Source organism: Hyperolius riggenbachi, chromosome 1 (assembly GCF_040937935.1).
Source record: "Hyperolius riggenbachi isolate aHypRig1 chromosome 1, aHypRig1.pri, whole genome shotgun sequence".
NCBI classification, from domain to species: domain Eukaryota; kingdom Metazoa; phylum Chordata; class Amphibia; order Anura; family Hyperoliidae; genus Hyperolius; species Hyperolius riggenbachi.
Window position 1 is genome coordinate 527,532,525 of NC_090646.1, and position 21,544 is coordinate 527,554,068.

Genomic DNA, 21,544 nt, shown 5'->3' on the forward strand with positions numbered 1-21,544 from the left:
TTTCACTGAGAAGGGCGGGGAGAGGTGAAGATCCACAGAGATTGATGCGGCTGGAGGCAGAGCTACTGTACAAAGCTCTGCCTCCCACGGGCAGCAAAATCCACTAACTTTAAAGTCGTGGATTTTTGCCCCAGGATTTTGGGGGGATAAAACCTTGTTCTGCCGTGAGGATGCAGCGTTTTAGCTATGGCATTCATGCTGAAGAGGACTGGCTATTAAAAAGAGGTAATCTTTTTAGGCTTCAGACTCTTGTTAACTCTTCTTGTACTGGAAATCAACATAAAACTCGTATATGTGCTACTAATGTTCTATTTCTTAGCTGTACTAGACATATAATTCATTATATCATACGTTTATTTTCACTTCAGATTCCCTTTAAGTATCAGTTTAAAGTTTTATGTTCATCTCTAATGATCAACCATATATTGATAAGTAAGTAAGTAGCATATGTGGCAGGGGATCGATTGCCTGGCATGTACAGAATAATGGCTGCGAGTGTTGCATAAACAGGGAACCATTTTGGTGGCTTGTTTCCTATTCTTCTAGCATTGCATTACCTAGCAATGCGGGGTATGGAAAGCTCCATATTTCTGAATGATAAATAAGAATTCCAGTAATTCCCCCATGCACATACATCTCAAAACCACATGGGATAAGTTAAAAAAAAATATTGTGTACTTCAATTCCAATCATACTCTCATTTTAACACAGGCCAGGCTCTCAGGCCACCCTTAGTTCACTCTAGATTGTAAGCTCGCAAGGGCAGGGACCTCCTCCTAGTGTTTCTCATACTGCTGTAATTTTAACATATGTATATGTACCAACTACATATCAACTATGTATGTATCTGTATTTACTCTATTCAATGTCATGACTGTACAGTGTCTTGTATTTCTTATGTATATTTGTTCCCCATTATTTGTTTGTACTATGTACAGCGCTACGGAAGATGTTGGCGCTATATAAATAAAAAATAATAATAATAATAATACAGTAATGGTGGTAATGGCAGCACAAATTCTCATAGTTCAGTGCTGAGAGATGAGAGGCTCTAGGTCTTGGAGAGCCACGTTAACTGGTGGTAAAAGACAGTATTCTACAGTGCCCAAAACATAAAATATATTTTTAACCTCTTTCCTTCTGAAGTAGTATAACTAGCCCTGCGACCCACTATGCAGGCTGGTGCCCAGAGGCAAGGTGCCTGGGAGGAGGTAATAGTGCTTTCTGGGCGTCCCCTTATCTATATAGCCATCGACACTTATACATAATGAAAAAAAATCTTAAAGTAGTAAGCCATACATGATTTTGTGAGGGTTTTATTACAATCCAGTGCCATTGTCAGTGTCTAATCTACAATATTCTACCATCATCTCTTCTTTATCTGAGTCATTCTGTACTTTATCTGTCCTATTATAGCTTGACTGGAGAGAACCAACCCTCTTCCTATAATTAATTGGTTTTTATGAATTTCTCCCTGGAGGTATTGTCTTCTGAAACAATGTCTATTTCAAAAATGACCTGTCAGGAAAACATTATTTAAAAAAAAGCTTTTTCCACCAAAGCTCAGGACTACATGGGTCATTGGGGGAGGGGGGGGGGGTCAACTACTTAACCCATCTCCGATACAGGAGCACATATTCCAGATTAAGTGTTGTTGTGGCTTCCCTTGTTCCAGGTGGCAGATCATGATCAAGGATTTCCAGCATAGCAGCGTCTTTTGTACAATGCCTTGGGAAGGCCCTGAAGTGCATCTGGTGGGGCAGATGCCTGTTCGATTGTCTACATGTGCTTGGCACATATACTTTGTAGTTGAGCCTTGCAGAGTTGTGTATTACGGCCTGATGAAGGGCAAATATATTATGTAAGGAAAGCCTGAAACGAACATGTGTCGTTGCCGCCTTTAAAAAATACACGCCTACTAAAGGTCAAAGGTTATCATCAAAGCCAAGCAAGATTATTGTCATTTCCAGTCATAGGTGTTTTGATATACCGTTTACAATATGAAGATTGATATTGTGGAATTGAAGAATCCATTTTTATACATTTTTTGTCATGTGTTAATAAAGTTTTTCTAAAGAAAGTTTTTTGTACCATACGATTGCATTTCAGTTCCTCTTTTTTGTAATTCCGAGCCCTTCCTGTAAAGTTATAAAGGCAGATCATGATAGTCACTTATTACTATACTACTTATTATTAATGACCTCTGGCAGATACAATTATAGGCTGTGGGGGAGATGAAATGGCTGATGGGAGGCCCATCAAAGTTTGGCTGGTGGGCTCCATGATTTGTAGTTACACCTCTGGTGTGGGTATTTTTCTATTCTACTTTTAAGCCTTTGTGCAAATAGATATGAGTCAGACGTTATCCATTTATCTAAGTAGAGGTGGCTATTTGGTCATACCCTAATAAAGAGTGTGACCAAACAGCCCTCACTGGGGTGTCTGGTCACAGCCTCATTTCCTCCTGAGGAGCAGTCAAAAAAGTTGTGGTCAAAAATGGGCGCAATTGTTATTTATAATAATATAGACAGCTGTTACGCTATTTAGCGGGCGGCTGCAATAAAATTGTTATTTAATCTATTATTGTTAGCTTATGCTGATTAGTGGCCGGATGAGATTAAATTAAAATGTATTGTATTATTGTTAGCGGGGTTTAGGGCGTGTTAAGGTTAGAAACCACTAAGGGCGTCTTAGGGTTAGTCACCACCAGGGGGTCTTAGGGTTAAGCACCAACAGGGGGGTCTTAGGGTTAGGCACCACCAGGGGGGTCTTAGGGTTAGGCACCACCATGGGAGGGTTCAGTATGAGAGTAGGGAGAGGATAGGTTATACAGTAGTTAGATTGTACATTATTTATAATGTAATACCGCAATTAAATTGTTATTATTTTCAGTTTTTGTTAGTAATATTGTTATTTAACGTTGCGTCTAAATTAGCTTGCAACTTTTTCAAATGGATGCTCCTCCTGTGCGCCAGAGGAGAGAAGAGCTCCTTGTCCTTATTATTGGGACAAGGGTGCTTAGAATTTGTGACGTTTGGAGTTGCATTAGGCCCCAATTGCTTTTGTTGTCAGACGTCACACTCTCACACGTCACGTGGATCTGAGATCTGTGCATGTATATGTAAACAAAGAATAAATACAAATGCTCTTTCTTGAAATATACAGTATGAATGGCATTAGCTGTCATACATTGTAGTATGTGGTACTGTTACTATCGATAGCAGAACGGAAAAAAAAGAACTGCAGTTCTCACTGGAGAAAGGTATTAGCTGACTATATATCTTCTTAAGCAAGTTTTTAAGATCACTTAGTTTTTTTGTTAGGCATGATGCGTATTAACTACTTGCATAGTTACATAGTTATTTGGGTTGAAAAAAGACATACGTCTGACCTTTAAGGACCAGAGACTGCTGGTACAAAAAACAGCTCCTATCGATGTATTGCCACATGGATCTGCCGCTCTCACCCTTTATGCTGCTCACCTATCGCCGCAGGCCCCTGCGAGCCAGTCGGGATTTCATTGGCTCCTGACCCTGTGATCAATGTGAGCCAATGAGAAATGAGAGCGGTGAAATCAGTGGTAGCGGCTGATGTGTGCGAGAAATCTATGCCCTGGCAGGAATAAGCAGCCACAAACAGGGCGTAGAGTCCAATTACCGCCGTCTGAAAGCAGTTATTGTAACACCATGCTTGAGGGAAAAAAACAGTCTTCTTGAAAGCAACTGTGAGAAAATCCATTTAGTTACCAAATAATAGCATCACTTGGAACAACTATTCTTTTTTCCGCCTTCTATTAGCCGATGTGAAATTTCAAAATAATTAGATAATGACGAGGTCTAATGAGGAGTTGGCACGCGCCATGGAGGTCAAATCATTTGACATACCTCACACCTAAGCATGAAACGGTGCTGGTGGAAGTCGGCCTTAATTGCTCTTCCAATTTGGTCAGGTTCCTCTGTATTTCAGCTATTAAGTCTAAATACTGTACAAAGGAATAGAAGGACCACACTCAGCAGTTATAATTAGTGTTGTTGTTCAAATCCAGGTTTCCAGGAAACCCAGATAATGCCGTGCACAGCAGTTCAGTGCAATTACTTGCGGAGAAAGTCACAGAGTTGTATTCCACATCGCGCTTCATGTGACTCTAATGCTTCCTCCATACATGCCGGAAGGTGGATGCATCAGAGTCATGTGACGCATGATGTGGTATGCAACTCTGTGATTCTCTCCAATCATAATGGTGCTGAACTGCTGTGCATGGCATTATTCAGGTTTCCAAACAAGGAAACCCAGATTAGTTACAGTCCATTTCAAATCCCAGCATGCATTTCCTAAATAGGTGGATATACACAGTCCCATGGAAAAGGGGCATCTGTAAGACTGACCTAATTTGTGATTAACATACAGTAGAATCCCTTTATAGTCAACTTCAAGGGACCTGACCAAGTCGTTTACTATATCAGAAGTTTACTATATCAGAATGGGCCATACAATGGGCTCTATTCACAAAACCATGTGCGGTAACTCTTTTTTGGGTGAAAAATTACCTCCAGTTATAATTCACTAAAAATAGTGAAAAAAGTGAGTATTCACTAAAAATGTACCAAGTGTGATAAATGTTTGATAAAAGTGCGGTAAAACAGGTGATAAAACAGGTGATAAAACAGGTGATAAAACTGTCAGTAATAGGTACGGAAATAAAGCTTTTTTGACCACTGTAGGGCAGCCCATATACTTGCCACCCATTACACAGAGATGACCCAGGAAAGCCTGTCACGTTTAAAGTGGGACCTCAACTCTTGCACAGGACAGAAGGAAAACATATATAAATGCACCCTGTATGTATATAATTTAGCCTGTCCTTCCCCCTCATCTGTGAATAATCACAACTGTAATTTGACCTCTCAGCTTTGCCAGCTGGCTGCCTCAGCAGAGCAGCTAATGTGTAAACACAGGATGTTAACCCCATGTCTGCTTCCATGAAAGCAGGAAGTACATACACTGGAGATTGTTTGCTGGATTTGTATCAGCTGTAACAAAGAAATGTTTTTCTTTAAAGGTAATTATGCTGTTGCTTATCTTTTAGAGCAGAGAAGAATTTCCTCCTCGGCATCTATTAAATCATCTAAAAGACTGTACGAGGTCAGAAAGTGCGCCTTGAGATTAGACACACTCGTCTTTTCTGCCTTCTATGTAAAACTGACATAAACTCGAGCAAACAAAGCTCAATAGGCTCCATCCTGAAGGCCAAAAGCAGAGAAGTGATAATTATCACCTACCATTTGTAGGTGATAAAAACATCCTTAATTAACACCAACTTTTCAATTGAGAATCTCAAATTGGAGATAAATTTGAGGTAATTACCACACTTTTACCTCACTTTTACCGCATGAGGTAAAAAAAAATTGTGAATTTGAAAATGGAGATATTTTGGTCCGTGTTTATCACTACCTAATTTAACTCATGCGGTAACTCATTGAGAATAGAGCCCATTGTATATTTATACAGGCAGGGACGGATCTAGACCAAATTACGCCTGGGGCAAGGTCAGGTTTTGGCGCCTAAACTGCCATTCCCCATCCAGTTTTGGTGCCTAAAGGTCAGGTTTTGGCGCCTAAACTGCCATTCCTCATCCAGTTTTGGTGCCTAAAGGTCAGGTTTTGGCGCCTAAACTGCCATTCCCCATCCAGTTTTGGTGCCTAAAGGTCAGGTTTTGGTGCCTAAACTGCCATTCCTCATCCAGTTTTGGTGCCTAAAGGTCAGGTTTTGGCGCCTAAACTGCCTTTCCCTATCCAGTTTTGGCGCCTTTTTAGGATTTCAACAAACTGCGCCTGGGGCAAGAGACCCGCTCGCCCCCCCCCTAGATCCGTCCCTGTATACAGGCCTATTTGCGTGGACCTGGGGACTGAGATTACTATAGCCAGAGATTTACTATATTACACTTTACTATAACAAGATTCTACTGTAATCCAGCAAAGCCAAAGACAAAACATTTTTTCTCACAAACAAAAGCAGTTAGCCTTGCTGACTATGTGAGAATGTCTAATCTTCGCTGTAGTATAACCGAGAACTGCATGTACAAATATCAATCCATAACATCACGTCTCAAATACTGATCTTTGCAATGTCTCTCTTGCTGTGCTCTGCACCCCTGCTAGCTAACATCATGGCTTCACCACAGACGTATTAGCAAAAAAGCAGGAACGCCATCTCTTTGGTAGCTGGCAGTGGGTTAATAGAAAACAAGCAAAACTTGGTCCAAAACAGCTGCAAATTAGTAATAGAAATGAAGGATCCAGGAAGCAGTTTGTGCATTAGGCTGCAGTATGGGGTCCTGCTTCCCTCACCCATCTCCGCTTATAATTTCTGCTTTAATTAATTCTTAAATCAGAAATCCCATCTGCCTGCTGGGAGGTTTGGGTTTCCAATTTGCATGCAACGTTCATTCCTGTCAGTGAAATATTGTTATTTACTGCTTATAGGAGTCTGTTCTGGGCATTACAAAACAACACAGTCCGGATATCTGTATCACCCTCACACATGGCCGAGGATCTCTGAATGGAAATATACGTGTCTGTACAGTGTGGCTGCATAATGCTAATGGCCTGTTCTTTTTTCCCCCCGTTTTTTTACATACACCATAGACATAAACACTCAATGTCTCATCTGTCTGCCCACTCTCAGTACCACGAGTTTATTCTCAGTCATGTCATTTCTCAAGGCATTTACCCTAACTATGTGTCTTCAAAATATATGACAGTTCAGTGGCATAGGAACTGTCCATCATAGCAGGTGCTATAGGGCCCACGCCACTGGGGGGCTCAGTTTTGGCAGCTGGCAACTTCTTTAAAAAAAAATAAAAATCTGAAATTTAACGTATTGTCACAACACCTGCACTCCCTTCTCTGTTTTTTCAAGACCATGTATGTTTTTTTTCTTTAAAGTGGACCTGAACTCTTGTACAGGAGACAAGGAAAACAGAGAGAAATGCGCCCTGTGAGTTTTTAGACAGGGAGACACAGCTAATATGTAAACACAGAATGTTAACCCTTTGTCTGCTTCCATGAAAGCAGGAAGTAGGCACACTGTCGATTTATTGCAGGCGTTCTATAAGCTGTAACAAAGAATAGTTTTTCTTTAAAGGTTGAGGTCCACTTTAACATTTAACTGTATGTGGGAATTAATGCAACCTTGTACTTATCCCCATGATGGAGACCGATGACTAATGTTTACAGCGAATTGGGCATTCAGATGACACTATAACTCCCCGCATGGAGGTGTCCTCAGCCTCGAGTATTTGCTGTCTTGATTTTTACAAGCTGGGTCTTGAAAGCTAACGGAGGTAAGTGATCTAAATTTCTGAATACTTTATGCAATGCATTCTAACGATTTACTTCCAAGTAAAACTCAAATTTCCTTAGAAAGATTTTATAAACATTTATCAGTGTTGCGGAAGTAACACAAGTAATTTTGAAATGTAACATTATTAAAATTATCGTTCAATTTCAATTCACAACCAGCTCTGAATTTTCAAAACTAACTGCAGGTTCAAATTGTAAGCATGGTATTAGTATTCCCATTGGAGTATAGGCTGCCCAGAAATTCCCATGATCCTGCAAGACATATTAACCACTTGCCGACCGCACGCTTATACCGTGCGTCGGCAAAGTGGCAGCTGCAGGACCAGCGACACAGTATTGCGTCGCCGGCTGCAGGCTAATTAATCAGGAAGCAGCCTGTCAATTCACGGCGGGGGGCTCCGTGAATAGCCTGCGGCCCGCCGATGGCGGCTCGCAGGCTAAATGTAAACACAAGCGGAAATAATCCGCTTTGTTTACATTGTACGGCGCTGCTGCGCAGCAGCGCCATAAGGCAGATCGGCGATCCCCGGCCAATCAGCGGCCGGGGATCGCCGCCATGTGACAGGGGACAGCCTGTCACTGGCTGCACAGGACGGATAGCGTCCTGTGCAGCCCGGTTCACCAGGGGGGGCCAGGTAGGAGAGGGAGGGGGGGATTTCGCCGCGGAGGGGGGCTTTGAGGTGCCCCCCCCCACGCAACACCCGGCAGGCAGGAGCGATCAGACCCCCCCAGCACATCATCCCCCTAGTGGGGAAAAAAGGGGGGCGATCCGGTTGCTCTGCCTGCACCTTGATCTGTGCTGGGGGCTGCACAGCCCACCCAGCACAGATCAGCTAAAACAGCGCTGGTCCTTAAGGGGGGGTAAAGGGTGGGTCCTCAAGTGGTTAAGGCGGACCCAAACCAAACATTTTTAAAATTAAAAATATTTAGTTGCACCACTCTGACACATACAAAGATAAATAAACACTCCTTCAAACCTATGATCATTTCCGTGCATGCTTTTCACCCTTCTCTTTTCATAACTAGGGATATACTGGGAGCAGCCATTAGCAATTCCTCCATTGCCGGACACCACTTACTCCACCAGTTTGCCGGAAAAATCCCGGCAATTTGAAAGGAAGGGAGGGGTTCCTCCAATAAATGTAAAATATTTTATATTAGTCATCATGCAGCTGAAAAAGGCTGCTATTTATTATTATAATTTAGAAAATAGATTTTATTTCTGAAATCTTGTATTTTTAATTTGGGTCCACTTTAACTGCACAGATCAAGAGCTCACATTGCTTATTTTTAGCATCTGGACTAAGCATGTTGCCAGAAGCAGGTTTTGACCATTTATTTTAGAAATACAGTAGACTGACTGCAGCAGGGTGTGTTGACAGGTCATATAAACAGTGCCACCCCCTCCTCCCAGCATGCCCCTGACCCAGTGACATACTACCTGCTGGACAGCTGGACAGGAAGTATGTCACAGGAATTCCCCGGTTTCCCCGTCGCCAACATTTTTAAAATCTATGCAGCACCCATTGACTTACATTACTTCCGCAGATGTTGCATTGCCACAGAAGTCGTCCTAACGCGCTGTTGACTTTACAGTGGTTTGACGACAGATCGGGCACTTCCGATGCAACTTGACAAAAATAAGTGTGCTAGACCCCATTGCCTTGCTTTGCTGTTGCGTTACCCTGCGGTAAAACAAGGTGACGCAATGCGGGTTTCTAATGCAAGTGTAAAAGGGGCCAATAATGAGTAGTTTATGATTTAAGGGCCTGCGCACCCTTACCCATTGCTGTGCTGATTTCAGACAGCAACATATAGTGCTTGATTCACAAAGCCGTGATAACTCTTATCACGGTTGCACTAGTGTTTTGCGCACTATAACACGCATAAAGTTTTTTGCGCGCAAACATGAATTTGCATGCGAAATCGCATCGGTTTTGTGCAAAAAACACATTTTCACACAAAAACGGATGCGATTTCGCGGGCAAATTCACGTTTTTGCGTAAAAACGTTACGCATGTTATAGCGCGCGCAAAATGTTAGATAAGAGTTATCACGGCTTTGTGAATCAAGCCCCTAGTCTCTTACATTGATGAGTTGCTGATGTGTCCTCAGCCTCTTAAGTAACTTTAACTTACCGTATGTCCTGCTAGGTGACTTAGTATTGGCTGCAGAGATACTAGTAAAGCAATCCAAGGTATAAGAGACTTTCCTAAAAGGAGTTGAATGCAACATAATAACTTTGAAAGATTTTCTTTATGACAGATAGTTCTATATCGTTGCGTGACAACTTACTTGGGTGTGTGAGACTCATCCACACGATGTCCAACTTGGAACTCGTGAGACTTGCTCCGATGCAGTGAGGTGAAACCAGGGATAAGGTGAATAAGTTTCCGTGATGAAGGAGGAGGGGTACCAGGTGGTTTCAGCTTGTTCCTCCGTCGTACAGGAGGTGTGCCTGGAGGGGTCATAGTGGTTACTATGTTTGGGGTCCGTGGAGGATTGGAGTGCGCGGCATGTCGTTGGCGAGGTGATGGTGGTAATGATCGATGTCCAGTCTCTGGTGACTGGCAAGAGCCTGGATATCCGTCAACAGTCAACCTGTCTACGTTCGCATACATAGATCCGGGAGTTATAGGCAAGTGGCAGTAGTGCTGGATGTATTTGGACTGTAGTTTGGGGGAGAGATGCGTTCGAATCCACTGGGCCGTCTCTTGCGGGGTAAGAGGGCTGTTTTCCTTTCCTGTCTCTACAACTGGCCATTGAATAGCCCAGTCTTGCTTTGACAGGCTGCTTCCTATAAATCAAACAAAAATAGGTTAATTAAAACTCCTCTACATAACTAAAGAACTTAAAGTGCACCTAAACTGAGATGGATATGGACGTTTACTTTTAAACAATACCAGTTGCCTGGCAGCCCTGCTAATCTCTTTGGCTGCAGTAGTGGCTGAATCACACACCTGAAACAAGCATGCAGCTAAGCCAGTCTGACTTCAGTCAGAACTCCTGATCTGCATGCTTGTTCAGGGGCTGTGGCTAAAAGTATTAGAGACACAGGATCAGCAGGAGAGTAAGGCAACTGGTATTATTTAAAAGGTAAAATACATATCCTTCTCAGTTTAGGTTCACTTTAAGAAACAATTATACTGTCATACTTGGATCTTTGAAATACTTTTGTTTTGAATACTGGCCCACTTCCTTGACTATCTGCTGGTCATTTTCCTTCTTTAAAGAGGAACTTTAACCCAGGATTAAAGCAGTATAAACCTGACATAATATTGAATAAAAACATGTTTTCCTATTTTTTATAAGCCATACGGTTATCATATTTGCATTTGTGCATAAGTATTATTATTCATTTAGAAATGATACATTCCCAAAAGTACAGTTTTTTGCTTTGTGAGCTGACTTTGCATTTTATTAATAACTGGTTTTATTCATTCTGTATTGAATTCAGAAATGCTTTAGAGACACTGAAGCAAAAAAAAAATGATATAATGAATTGGTTGTGTACTATGAATAATTACTAGAAGATTAGCAGCAAAGAAAATATTCTCATATTTTTATTTTCAGGTATATAGTGTTTTTTCTAACATTGCATCATTCTATAATATGTGCAGATTACACAACACTCTGCATTCAAAATGATTATTTCAGAGCAGTCTGTGAACTAATGACCTCTCCTCTGGCAGAGCAAAAGGAATTTGTTGAGTAACAGTTGAGATAATAAAAGTCAGATAACAGCCCTCTCAACGACTTTGAAAGTCGCAGAGATTAATGGCTTTTTTCCATAGAGATAACAACTGGAGTTTCTTAACTCTTCCTGTACTGGAAACAATTAGACTGATGTATCTGATCTTAATGTTTTATTTCTTAGCTGTACTACACATACAAATCATAATATCATCATTTTTTTTTCGCTTCAGTGTCTCTTTAAGTCTCTGTCTGTGTCCAGGAGCTTCTCCACAGTCAAAGAATGTGTCACATTCCTTACTTGATACAATTAAGTAAACACAAGATAACATAATCTACACTTCGGATGCGTCTACATTTCTCTGCACTGAACTTTCCAGCCCTGTGTGTAACCCTTTGAATGCTAATCTAGTAAAAAAAAAATGCTAGTTGTATATAATATGCTGCAAATAATTTTTTAGAGCAAAGAAGTGCTGGGTTTTATTCTGCTTTAAACTTTATTGCAATTAGTGGCTTATGACTCCTTTCCCATGAGAAATCTTTACCTTTTCTCAAATTGATCATATGTAATCTATATGGCTAATAGTGTGGTAAAACTCCTCCTATTGTGTGATGTCATGTCCATGGTCCTGACAGTTTGCTGTCTGTGAACCTTGTTGCATTGTAGGAAATAATTTAAACTACCAAGCAAGCAATATCACCCTCTGTGCATAGAACGCTCAGTAAGGAATATTCTGTACAGATCGCCTGCCAGTATCAAAGATATTACCACCAGTGATAAATTTCAGAATGTAAATTAGGGAGATGAAATATTTTACAATGGGCAAACCCTGATTAATCATTTATAAGTGAATATTGTACAAAAAAAACAACAATTTTATTCATTTATGTTATTTTCACTACAGTTCCTCTTTAAATAACAAAACCAAAATAAACATTTGAAAGGAAAGCTATCAGTAAATTTTCAAAAATCATGATACAATAACAAGAGTGAAATGCCATGCAAGCAAAACAGCAGGCTAAATTGTTTCAGGGCATGGCTGATCTCATAAGCTTTGTATGCTTAGGCATAACATATAGATTATAATGAAAGATGATCTTCGGCTATGCCTGCCTAATACATGATTTTTTTTTCCAACTACGGTACTGAAATATGATACTCCTTCTACACAAACAGTTATGACAGTGCCATTATAGATACAGCAGTCTTGATTATTCTCAACTGGCAAGACAAGAATGTCAGCAATGCCAGTAATAATTTCTCTAGCAGGCATCATCTTCTCGCTTGGTTTCTACAGAATCATCACATGATAAAAAGATTCTGGCATTTAATGATTTACCTTAAAGGAGAACTTCAGGATGCATTGAATAAAAATTGTTCTTTCTTTATATTTATTTTTTCTTTACCTTTTCCCTTGCTTATACTCTGCTCTAAAGCACTGTTTAAAAATAAGATTTTAAATAGACTCTGTAACAAAATGTTCATCCTTGTTTCTTCTATCCTATAAGTTCCTATACCTGTTCTAATGTGCTCTATCTAACTGCAGCCTTTCCTACTTGCACAGTGGCTGTATGATCTCTGTTATATGATCTAATCTTCTCTCCTCTGTCTGGTCTGTCGGGCTGAGGCAGTCAAGCTGGAATGTGCTGTGCTGCATGTGATTGGATAGAAGCTATACACACCCTCTCCAGGCCCCCTGCACACTCTGTATGACTCACACACTGAGCTCCTCTCAGCCTATCACTTGCTATGTGTTTTGTTTGTAAACGCTGCATAATAATGGCAATTACAAGCCAGGATTGCAGCAGGGAGTGACAGAAACAGCACAGAGGGGCCCAGGAGAACATAATGAATAGAATGGTATGCTTTTTATTGTAACAATTTTAGAGTACATATTCTCTTTAAGCATCTGTAAAGACTAAGTGGCATGCTTATTATTAGCCGTAAAAATTTCTCTTGATTCCATTGCCACCACCACCACTCTTTCCCGCAGTAGCTTAGCAATAGAGGATGGAAAAGGTTGTAACTGCACCAGGGCCAATAGACCAGAATTCCAACCCACGGCAATGTAAACACATCCAATTTTGATTGGCCAATTTTAGTATGAAAGAACTTACTTACACAAACTGTTTGTAGTATTTAAAATCTGTTGATCCTCACATGGTAATGGTAAAACTGGCCAATGATGAGCCAATAAAAATTGGATGTGTGTAGGCACCTTTAGCCTCGGATTCTGCTGCTTCATTAGCTCTTCATTATGATGGTAGTGATCATTACTAGATGCGTTTTGAAAAGCGATAATATTTTACTTAATGTTCCCCTCGCTCAGGCTCACTAGGGTGTAATCAATAAATATTGGTAAGATGTACACATCAACATTTATGCACATGCTATGCAAACTACAAAGCAAATGTTAGGTTTTACACAACCACATTACACACACAATGCATACAAGTGTTATACAAGCAACATGCATGTTGTGTGAGTTACACAAATCATGTAACGTATGTTACATAGGCCTGATGCAGTAAAATATGGTAAGGTTGCCAAGCACAGGGAACACCAGCCGTTAACATATTTGCGCCACTTGCGTTACCAGGTTATGTGATATTCTATAGATAAGCTGCAAGCCACTAGGAAGGCATGACTGCAGCAAGGCTTGCATTTGGACCTGCCCCTATGACAGGCCTGTGTAACTAGAGGTTTGGCAGAGCTTTAGCATAGGAACAGTCAAGTTTAATGTGTTAGAAGCGTGGAGAGTCCAAACCCAGCTCACCCGCCACATGGTGCCTGCAGTGTAGTATGTGTTTTTTCCCACAATACTAATCAGCCTTAACAATTATTTTCTGTTATTTAACATTTAAACTACAGTTCTTTGAGGTCTTGCTCTGATTCCAGCCATCTATCTTTGCTTGATATTTCCACTTCTGAGCTTGTTCACATAATTTCAGGGCTCAGTATCAATGAAGTGGGAAAGGGGACAGAGGACAGCATTATGAAACATTGAACATTAAACATTATTCTAGCAGTAGGTTTGCTGCACTCATCCTGGCAATTGTTGCCCCCCAAACAAGGTATTTGAACTATTTTTTCCTCTTACATATGAGGCCCTACGCAATTCGCAAACTCACCAGTGATATGTGCTGGTGAGTTCTAAAATTAGGTGACGGGACTCTAGGTAAACCAATTAGAATCATCCTGATTCTCCTCTTCCAGCTTCTCATTGGACCAATGAGAATCAGGTTGATTTTCACTGGTCCACCTAGTGGACGAATGGGGTAAAATGGTAAAATGCTTTTACTGGAGCTCCAGTGTAAAGCCTTGTACACACACTTGACCAAAGTCAACTGTTCCCATCGCCAATAATAACCACCTCAGCCGACAACCAAGTGTGGGTCTATATGGCAGCCTCAAGTCTGTCAAGCCTCAAGTGATCCACTCAGCAACTCAGCAACTCATTTGTACAAGCACTCTCTCTCACCCCCCCCCCCCCCCGGCTGCTCCGTTATTCCTCCGCCACTCCCCCCATAGCTGTAAGACTTATCAGCTACGCAGCTAACACGCTGAATATTGTAGAAATACCCAAGGGTGCTGCAGACTCAGGAATACAAATCCTGGAAGCCAGTGCCAAATGCCTCAAACCGTTCGCTAATCCCAGACCAATAACTCATCCAATAACAAATAAAGAGGCGGCATACCACAGGGTTGATGCATTTAAACTTGTATTGAGCCAGGTTACACTACATGTTACAGACTGTTGGTCCTTTCTCAGGTGTACACAGCTGTCTGTACTGGCCAGCCCAGCGATGTCACGCAACTGATGGGCGAGATCAATCACAGGTGTGTATGCACTTTTATAAGCAGAAGAGCAGACTAGAAGTGGTGGTCACAGCGGGTCCAGCGGGTGGCCCAAAAGCATAGTGACTGGGAGCCTGCTGGCTCTAGCAGTAGACATTGGATGTGCACGTATCTCCTATAGGCACTAGGCAGCAGTGCTGAAGGACAGCTCCACAGCACAAATGCCTCACTACCCATCACCGGATACAGGAGCATTGTTCAAGCGAATAGCTAGTATTCGCCTGAGTTATGCTTTTCACGCTCAGACATTGGTGGCTGTATAGAGTACTGGTCAACGGCTCTGCCTTTGGCATAGGAGACCAGGGTTCAAATCCTGGCTATTCAGTAAGAAGTCCTTGGGCAAGACTTCCTAGCACTGCAGGGTGGACCCTTGAATGTGTCCTTAGTGGCTGGCTGCAGAGCTTGAGCGCTTTGAGTCCAACAGGAGAAAAGCGCTATACAAATGTTAGGATAGGATAGGACATTGTTCAAATGAAGCCAGCAATTTAATTTGCCAGTAAATCCTGAGCAATGTGAGGTGATAAGCTTGAGCTTCTTATCACCTTGAATTGCATATGGCCTATGGCCTATTAACCTTATTGGGAGGGGAAGAAATAAATGTGAAAGAATGTTGGGAAACTTGAAAAACTGATTAAAGCATAATAATAATTTACTTCCTCCTTTTATGTTTTTTTTTTTTCTAATTCCCACCTTTCACACCGTTGGGTACATAAGTTCCACTTATTTGCCTATCTGTGTGCCAGTGACTGATATTCTTATAAGAGCCCTGTGTAATATGCTACATCTGGAAAACCTATAAGAACATATTGACTTACCAGCAGGTTGATATGACTTTTGTAAAATAAAGTATTACCTTCAAAGATGCCACTCAGTAGTGTCACTGTAAAGCTATAAAGATTTTATAGCTAGGAATTTATCAAGTGTTACATATTGCATTATACCCTCTGGATATTTCGGCAAGGCAGAACCCCCTTTTATTGCCACTCTAGGAGGGCAGAGCATTTTCACTGTAGTTGGATGCACTTCAATGCAGAGGAAATGATAGCATGCAGCTTTTACAGCTGTCTCCCAGCTGTAAAAGTAATTTTGAATTTTAAAAAAACTTATTTTTTCAAATTTATGGAGCATCAGTCAACACTTGTATACATGTTGTTTTTATAATCTGTAGTTTACAGAGGAAGCCACAAGTTCAAAGAAATGCATTGGATTAAGGGCCGGCTACATAGCCAGTTTCCTCGCTTTGACGTAGCCCAGCCCCAGGTCGCCCATGAGGCAGGTTCCTCAGGTGGCAGAATTGTGTGTGTGTTTGTGGGGGGGGGGGGGGTGGCGCTCGCCTTCCTGTGGGTGGGGGGTGCTGAAGTGGAGGGGGTAGCAGCCAGGAAGGGGGAGCAGTGGGTACAGCGAAGGGGAAGGGGGGGGGGTCAGACCTCTCCTGAAGTACAGTGGGCAGCATTGCAGAAAGTGACGCGGCGAGCAGTGGAACGCAAAGAAGTAAGTAAGTAATTGCTTCCCCGCTCGCAGTCGGCTGTACATTTAGCACTAATAGCTGGAGGGGGAGCACGGACGGGGAGCCCCAGGTGGGGGGCGAGTCTGACCCCCCCTCCCACCGATGTGCCTGCTGCTCCCCCTTCCTGGCTGCTACCGCCACCAGGCTACCAATCGGGGGGGGGCAACCTCACAAGTTTGCCTCAGGTGGCAAAAAGTTTAGAATCGGCCCTGCCGTAGCCAAACACTTCTCTGCAATGTCAGTTCATTGTCGTGTCACATTTTGAGCCCCTAGGGGAAGATGAAACCACGAACATCAATCAACGCTAAAAACTACATGCAGAGTCTTTGCAGAAAATTTGCTCGAGCGCTGTGCTTGGACAATCACTGCAAGTCGCCAGTGTCAACCGGCAATTAAAGTGGAATAAAACATTGACATAACATTCAATAAAAATGTGTTTTCCTACGTTTTATTACCCATACAGTTACCACATTTGCTTGTGTGCACAGGTAATATTGTCTGTTTACAAATTACAAGTTCCCAAAGTACAGTTTACCTGCTCTGAAAGCCGCCATTGCATAGCTGCTGTATTTATATATTAACATCTATCTAGAGATCACTTATCAACTACACACATGCTAGGAACAGAGAGAGCTCAGTTTCAGCACTTTGCTAATGTTTACATTCCTTTGTCAGATACATTTAGTAAACAAAAGATAATGTCATCACCTCTTCGGATGCAGCCAGAAGCTTTCCACTGAAAAACAAAATGCTTTGTTTAACTGTCTGAATGCTGTTCTGCTACAATTTTTTTGTGGTAGTAGGTTTAAGGCTGTAAATCTTTTTGAGCAAAAAAGAAATGCTGAGTTTCATACCACTTTAAGACAATTGTCACTTTTACCCGGCTGTTGCACACTGATACTTTTCATTGAGATATTATATATTTTGGTGCTTAAATATGTAGGTGTTGGGCAAATCAACATTTTCCAATTTTACAACATTACAAGTCTCTTAGCCATCTAAAGTGCTTATGCAGTTATTTAACACCAGATACAACAACCAGACTGCAATTGATATAATAACCTAATCTAATAATAATATTAATAAATATATACATAGGCTCAAATAAATAAGCAGGCCTAGCGAAAAGGACATTAAAGGGACTCCGAGCACCTCTCATGGGCATGCCTTTAAGACAGATGACTTCCAACAAAGTCGTGCTATGACCCCTCTGGAGGAGCCTCTTGCAATGGCCATGCTTGTCATTTCCTCTTCCTGCTTCATTCAGTCATGTACTTCTCTAACAGAGAAGACAGGGGTGACCCGGAAGTTATAACATAGCAAAGATGGCAGCCGCGATTTTTTAATTGAAATCGAACAAAAACTATTTGGTGTAGAATGGCGATTCAGGAATCAAAGGAAAGAGGAGAGCACAAGCTACAGAAAGGTATGCATCTTCATGTACTTTGCAGTACTGGTCGGAGTCTTAAAGGCATGCCCATGAGAGGTGCCCGGAGTCCCTTTAAAGGGGTTGAAAATGCCAGTTAATAATTTACTGTATCGACAGACATATTGAATGCATGAAACACCAAGCACCTGAAGAAGTGAACCCTGGTTCCTGAAATGCTTTGAACCAAAGGTTGTCTTCCAATACAACTATTTGCAAGACCTAGAGCTTTTGAAGTTAACTTTAGTTGTGTTGGTAATTATGTGTACCTCTCTGGTCGGTTAAGAATAACCTTTCTCCTCTTGATCTTTTTTCCACTTCTGTATTTCTTTCCTTTCAAAAATATTAAGGAGCAAAGTAAAGGGCGATATCTTTTTTTGTATTTATACAATATATAGTTATATAGATATTTTAAAACGTAGCTTTTTTTATATAAGTAAAGTTGCTTGATACTTTTTATATCACTAATTTTTGGATGACTATTGAATGTGTATATGTTTATTATAAAAGTATTATTTAATAAAGCATATATGTGTTTAGAATACATTCATTGTATCTGTTAATACATAAATTCTGCCCAAGGGTCATGTATATCTTTATTGAAATATATACATAACCCCATAAAACAGGGAGAGTGTCAAAAAACCAAGATGAGTGCTTTACATCAAGCAGTAGATGGTGGAAGAGCTCTCTACCTGGATGCAGGGTTGATAACAGGATATTACAAGGATTCTCCTGTATGGAGGACAGTTGGAGGCACAGAACTTGAGGCTCACTATGTTCTTCTCCACTTAACCCCAATACTGTCCATCCTAAGCTCCACCTCACCAACCCACCTGGACACAACCCTCAACTCTGCTTTGCTCCCCCTACTTCTGATCTCCAGGCATTCATTTCCTCACTACTGGGATCCACCTTACCAGTCTTGGGTCTGCTTTAACTCAGACATTAAACCAACAAAGGTTGATTCTGGTAATACCTTTGATGACTAACTGTACATGGTTTATTGCAAGCTTTCCAAATGTTAAAGGAGAACTGTATATGGAGGCTACCATATTTATTTCCATTTAAGCAATACCAGTTGCATGGCTATCCTACTAATCCTCTTCCTCTAATACTTTTAGCCATAGACCCTGAACAAGCATGCAGCAGATCAGGTGTTTCTGACAAATTTGACAGATATGACAAGATTAGCTGCATGCTTGTTTCTGGTGTGATTCAGACATGTCTTCAGCCAAATAGACCAGCAGGGCTGCCAGGGAACTGGTATTGCTTAAAAGGAAATAAATATGGCAGCCTCCATATACCTCTCACTACAGTTCTCCTTTAAGTTTCTTCTTCAGGCATTATACAGAACTGTATCAGCAAGGTTCTGACCCAGTTCTGTATAACGCCTGAAGAAGAAACTTAACATGTTGAAAGCTTGCAATGAACCATGTACAGTTAGTCATTAAAGGTATTACTGGAATCAATGTTTCTTGGTTTCATGTCTGCATTTCTGCTCCTCGACAAACACCGGACCGCACTTCTTTGGGCCTGCTTTACTAAGAAGTCACTGAGATTGCAAATGAACCTCCAGAGTGAGTGGACAGCTGGCAGTGGGGGAAGGAACACACAAGCAGATGTGCTATTGCAGTGCAGAGCACTTGTGTAGCCAGCCAGAAGGGACATCAACATAAATGCAGAGATGAAGTAAACCTATAATCACAATGCTCCCCTAACTCTACCAGTAGTCAAAGAACAGACATACTGTTCTTGAAAAATAGCTTGGAGAAAGGGAGAGACCGTTACCTCCAAGGCTGGTTCAAGCTCTAATGGGGCCCTGGGGCAAAAATAATCTAGAGACCCACCCCCCACCAGCTGTCATTCAGCCATGTGCCAAAACCCCAAACTACATCAGTTGATCCAGAGCCTTTTGCCACTGCCAGCACTGTTCTCGGGTGCTGAGTCCTGGGCAAGTCTTCCCACTTGCCGTGGTCACAGAGTCAGCTCAACTCTCCTTCCATCCCAGCCATGCACCCAGCAGCCTCCCCAGCCCTGGCACCATCACTTAATGCCATGTACCAGCTTCTCCTGATCCCCCGCGATACCAGAGCTTCTGTCAATTATTGTGTCCAGGGATCACTGCAGGGGGTGGCATGGCATTTTCTGGGTAGGAAGGCACACACAGGCCCAGGCAATCCTGCCAAAGTGCCCAGGGGAGAAGTCAGGCGGAGAGCTGTGGAGGCCTGGAAGCTCTGGTGCAATTGCCCCCTTTGACTCAATGGTAGCACCGGCCCTGGTAACCTCACAGTACAATATTTCCCGGGTAAGTCATTTTCATAAAGACAAGTGACTGAAGGGCAATAATTGCAAAAACCTATAGATAACTAGTTTAAAAAAAAAAGTTTGATAGACAGCGCAATTAGATAAAACAGGCTTTGTCCACTGAAAAACTTATAAAATCGGTAATAAAACAGCAGTTTTATACTATCACTACTAGAATGGCATTTCAAATATCACATTATTCTGTGGTTTGTATGAAACGTAATATTGGCCAAGCTAAGCGAAGAAAAAAAAAAGCCCTTGTTCTTGTGGTTGCTGGTGTCAGATCCAGGAGCAGAGATGGGGAACGGACATATCCAATCTCCTGGACGGCACCACCAAAGATAACAGAAGCGTCTTCTGCCTTATATGTGATATTCTCCCCTCCGTGCCTTCTGGGGATTGCAGTTATCAAAAGAAGCCGCGATTAATTACCAGAAGTGCCTCCTGCAGGCAAGATCCTCCTTACTGCAGTCAGAAACCTTTAGAAATGGCCAACTGCTGGACTGCGTAAAATATATCATTTTCTGCTGCTTTTGATCATCTTCCTTAATTATATAAAAGCGGAATAGACATGCAAATCTAGTAATAGGATTTAAAAGAGAAAAGTGTTTTTTTCCCCTTCTTAATAATTTCTTTTCCTTTTTATTTTGGTTAATAAGAGTCAAACCCCTTAATCTTTCCGTCTTTTCTTTTTGCTAGAGTCTGGAATCATGCCCATCTCTTCTGTAATCGTAGAGGATTTTTATTGAGACTTTAAACAGGACAATGACCTGTTTCTATGAAAAAATGACTTTAATCAATACAACTCTAGTTCCCTGTGCCTACTAGATATCTACATATATTTGAAATTCTTAAATGCAATTTTTTTCTGCTTCATACATAGACATATGGATGCTAAGACGAAAGTGAAACATTATTATTTTTAATACTTAGTATTTATATAGCACCAACATCTTCCGCAGCGCTGTACAGAGTATATTGTCTTGTCACTTAACTATCTCTCAGAGGGGCTCACAATCTAATTACTATCATAGTAATATGTCTATGTATAGTGTAGTGTATGTATCATAGTCTAGGGCTAATTTAGGGGAAGTCAATCAACTTATATGTATGTTTTTGAGATGTGGGAGGAAACCGGAGTACCCAGAGGAAACCCACACAGAGAACACACATACTCCGTGCCGATAGTGTCCATTTTCACTACAGCTGGATAGGTTTTTCCAAACAATATCATGCACTATGTAACAGGCTAGGCAGTGGAATTCTACCTTGACTTTCATTTTTGAGATAATTATTTGAAGGCCAACCCCAAACAATATTGAATAAAGGAGAATCGGGTTAGAGATGTCAGATTGGCATTTTTGGGTCAATCGCCCAAACAGCTTCCACGC

The 21,544-nt window shown here is 41.4% G+C and overlaps 1 protein-coding gene across 2 annotated transcripts in view; it reads right to left on the bottom strand.

Annotated features, from left to right (window-relative positions):
- KSR2 (kinase suppressor of ras 2) overlaps window positions 1-21,544 on the bottom strand; it is a 550,925-nt gene that overhangs the window by 323,954 nt on the left and 205,427 nt on the right. For both annotated transcript variants that reach the window (XM_068246131.1, XM_068246140.1), the window contains exon 4: window positions 9,657-10,158. In XM_068246131.1, the coding sequence (XP_068102232.1) occupies window positions 9,657-10,158 (502 nt within the window). The remainder of the gene's footprint in view (window positions 1-9,656; window positions 10,159-21,544) is intronic.